This window comes from Arachis hypogaea, chromosome 19 (genome assembly GCF_003086295.3).
Source record: "Arachis hypogaea cultivar Tifrunner chromosome 19, arahy.Tifrunner.gnm2.J5K5, whole genome shotgun sequence".
Lineage (NCBI taxonomy): Eukaryota > Viridiplantae > Streptophyta > Magnoliopsida > Fabales > Fabaceae > Arachis > Arachis hypogaea.
This window is the reverse complement of record NC_092054.1, coordinates 65,014,064-65,017,508: the sequence shown is the minus strand read 5'-3', so window position 1 is coordinate 65,017,508 and position 3,445 is coordinate 65,014,064. Positions and strand designations below refer to the sequence as shown.

General features: G+C 41.9%; 1 protein-coding gene across 1 annotated transcript; it reads right to left on the bottom strand.

The window, feature by feature from the left end:
- Nucleotides 1–475: 475 nt before the first annotated feature.
- On the bottom strand, nt 476–844 carry LOC112778420 (uncharacterized). Its single transcript, XM_025822736.1, has one exon. The coding sequence runs from the start codon at nt 842–844 to the stop codon at nt 476–478; it is 369 nt and encodes a 122-aa protein (XP_025678521.1).
- Between the last annotated feature and the right edge of the window lie 2,601 nt (nt 845–3,445).

Here is a 3,445-nt window from a genome sequence, read left to right as displayed (position 1 = left end):
CTGGCATCCCTCCCGCACAATTCCATCACAACTCTCTGATTTTTATACCAGGAGTTTCGGCAATGAAATCGACGCGTATGCGTCGTCCACGCTTATGCGTGGAACACCCTTTTTTTAAGAACATGAGGAAAGACAAGTATAACACAATCTTGGCGGTCATTCAAGCTAGATACTTCAAAAACACTTAAAGTTTCATGCAATAGTCAAAATTAAGCATTTTCTTCAACATTACCAATTTAACCAAACTAAGATCAATGAAATCTTCATGAAGACTCTAACAAGCTCAACAAAATCAAACAAAATCAAGCACACTTAAACAAATTCAACAAAACCAAACAAATACTCTAAAACTACATGCAAGAAATTATGTACAAGGAGGATCATACCATGGTGGGTGTCTCCCACCTAGCACTTTTCTTTAATGTCCTTAAGTTGGACGGTCATGAGCTCAAGACTCTCCTCCTTTGGGTGCATGCTAAAGAAGGAACACCTCCAATTCCTTTGGTGACTTATGACCATGATACTTCTTTACCCTGTAGCCGTTCACTTTGAATGTTACACCACTTTGAGGGTGGAATAGCTTAACCACTCTATAGGGCTTCACTTCCTTCACTTTAAATGGACCATCCCACCTTGAACGGAGCTTTCCGGGCATGAACTTAAGTCTTGAATTGTATAGAAAAACTTTATCACCCTCTTGGAAATCTTTCTTGCAGATATGGTGATCATGAAATGCCTTAGTCTTCTCCTTATAGATCATTGCATTCTCATAGGCATCCATCCTAAGACATTCGAGTTCTTCCAATTGCAACTTCCTTACTATGCCCGCCTTGGTGAAGTCCATGTTGCATTGCTTGACCGCTCAATAGGCTTTATGTTCAATTTCAACCGGAAGGTGGCACGCCTTCCCATAGACAATCCGAAAGGGACTTATCCCTAACGGAATCTTATAGGCCGTTCTATACGCCCACAATGTGTCACCCAACCGAGAACTCCAATCTTTCCTTTGTGGATTTACCACTTTTTCCATTACCCGCTTTATCTCTCGGCTGGATACCTCTGCTTGGCCATTAGTTTGGGGGTGGTAAGCGGTTGCAACCTTGTGTAGTACCCCATATCGCTTGAGTAATGCTTCTATCTTCCTGTTGCAAAAGTGAGTACTTTGGTCGCATGGCATACAATATTGTTTCTAATGAAAGAAACCACAGTATTAGTGTCGTCAAGGCGGGTAGGAATCGCTTTCACCCACTTTGATACGTAATCAATTGCCAACAGAATGTAAAAATATCCACTTGATTTAGGAAATGGCCCCATGAAGTCTATGCCCCATACATCAAAGATTTTACAAAACAACATTGGTTGTTGAGGCATTTCATCCTTTTGGTGACACAACAAACAATATTGGTTGGCATCCTTGAACAATGTTGGCCACCAGAATTCGCAATCCAAAACTTTTTTAGCCGTCCGTTGTGGGCCAAAGTGACCACCACACTCGGATGAATGACAAGATTCAAGAATAGGTCGGAATTTGGATTCTGGGACACATCTACGAATCACTTGGTCTACCCTCCCCCCCTCCCCGTTTCCACCAGTGAGGGTTATCCCAAATGTAGTACTTGGAATCACTTCTTAACTTGTCTCTTTGATGTTTTAAAAAGTTAGGAGGGAAGATATTGGCAACCAAGTAATTCGCCATAGGTGCAAACCAAGGAAGGCTATCGGAAATAGCATGTAAACCATCCAAAGGAAATAAGTCGTCAATCGAAAATGGGTCATATTTAAGATTTTCAAGGCGGCTCAGATGATCCGCAACCAAATTTTGTGACCCACTTCGATCCCTAATCTCAACGTCAAACTCTTGCAAGAGAAAGATCCAACGTATGAGCCCAGGTTTCGTCTCATTCTTTGTCAACAAATATTTTAAGGCTGCACGATCCGTATACACCACTATTTTGGAGCCTAGCAAATAGGATCTAAACCTATCCAATGCATGAACAATCGCTAGAAGCTCTTTTTCCGTAGTGGTGGAATTGGATTGCGCCGCATCCAATGTCTTTGAAGAATAAACAACAATGTAAGGGAGCATACCCTCGCGCTGTGCAAGCACGACACCTACAACATGATTAGAAGCGTCACACATAATCTCAAATAGTTGTGTCCAATCAGGGCCTCTTACAATGGGTGCTGTAGTGAGGGCTTCCCTCAACTTTTCAAATGTTTCTTTGCAAGCATCATCAAACTCAAATTCCACATCTTTCTGTAACAAGCGGGATAGTGGCAAGGCAATCTTGTTGAAATCCTTGATGAAGCACCTATAAAATCCTGCATGTCCCAAAAAAGAGCGGACCTCCCTCACAGAAGAGGGGTGAGGTAAACTAGTAATGACATCAACCTTGGCCGGGTCCACAGAAATGCCTTTATCAGAAACTACGTTCCCTAACACTATGCCTTGTCTCACCATGAAGTGACATTTTTCCAAATTGAGGACAAGGTTAGTGTTAACACACCACTCTAAGATCTTAGCCAAGTTATCTAAAAAACTATCAAAAGAAGTCCCATATACACTGAAATCGTCCATAAGGACTTCCAGACAACTCTCCATGAGATCAAAAAAGACACTAGTCATACACCGCTGAAAAGTGGCGGGTGCATTGCATAACCCAAATGGCATCCTTTTGTAAGCAAAGGTGCCAAAGGGACAAGTAAAGGTGGTCTTTTCCTGGTCCTCAGGAGCAATATGTATCTGGAAGTAGCCAATAAAACCATCAAGGAAGCAGTAATAGGATCTACCTAAAAGTCAATCCAACATCTGGTCAATAAATGGCAAGGGGTAATGTTCTTTCGTTGTTGCAGCATTCAGCTTCCTATAATCAATGCAAACCCGCCAAGCATTTTGCTCCCTTGTCGTGACCATTTCACCATCTTCCTTCTTGATAGCAGTTATTCCTAATTTCTTTGGAACAACTTGAACTAGGATCACCCACTCACTACCAAAAATCAGATAAATAATGCCTGCATCAAGCAACCTTGTGACTTCCTTTTTCGCCACATCAAGAATGGTGGGGTTAAGCCTTCTTTGAGGTTGTCTCACCGGCCTAACTCCCTCTTGGAGGAAGATGCGATGCATGCACATATGTGGATCAATCCCCAAAATGTCGGCCAATCTCCAACCAATTACTTTCTTGTGCTTCCTTAGGGCCTCTAGGAGCTTCTCTTCTTCTTAGCTAGAGAGCTCACTAGCAATGATTACTGGAAACCTTTGGTTGTCCTCAAGGAAAGCATATTTCAAGTGAGAAGGTAGAGGCTTCAATTCAGTTTTCACTTCAAGTTGAGGTTCTTTTTCACTATGATCATGAAACTCATCCTCATCGGCTTTCTCTTTTTTATCCTTATGTTTATCCTTCCTATCAATAACAGGATAGTACAACCTGTTGTAGTCTTCTTT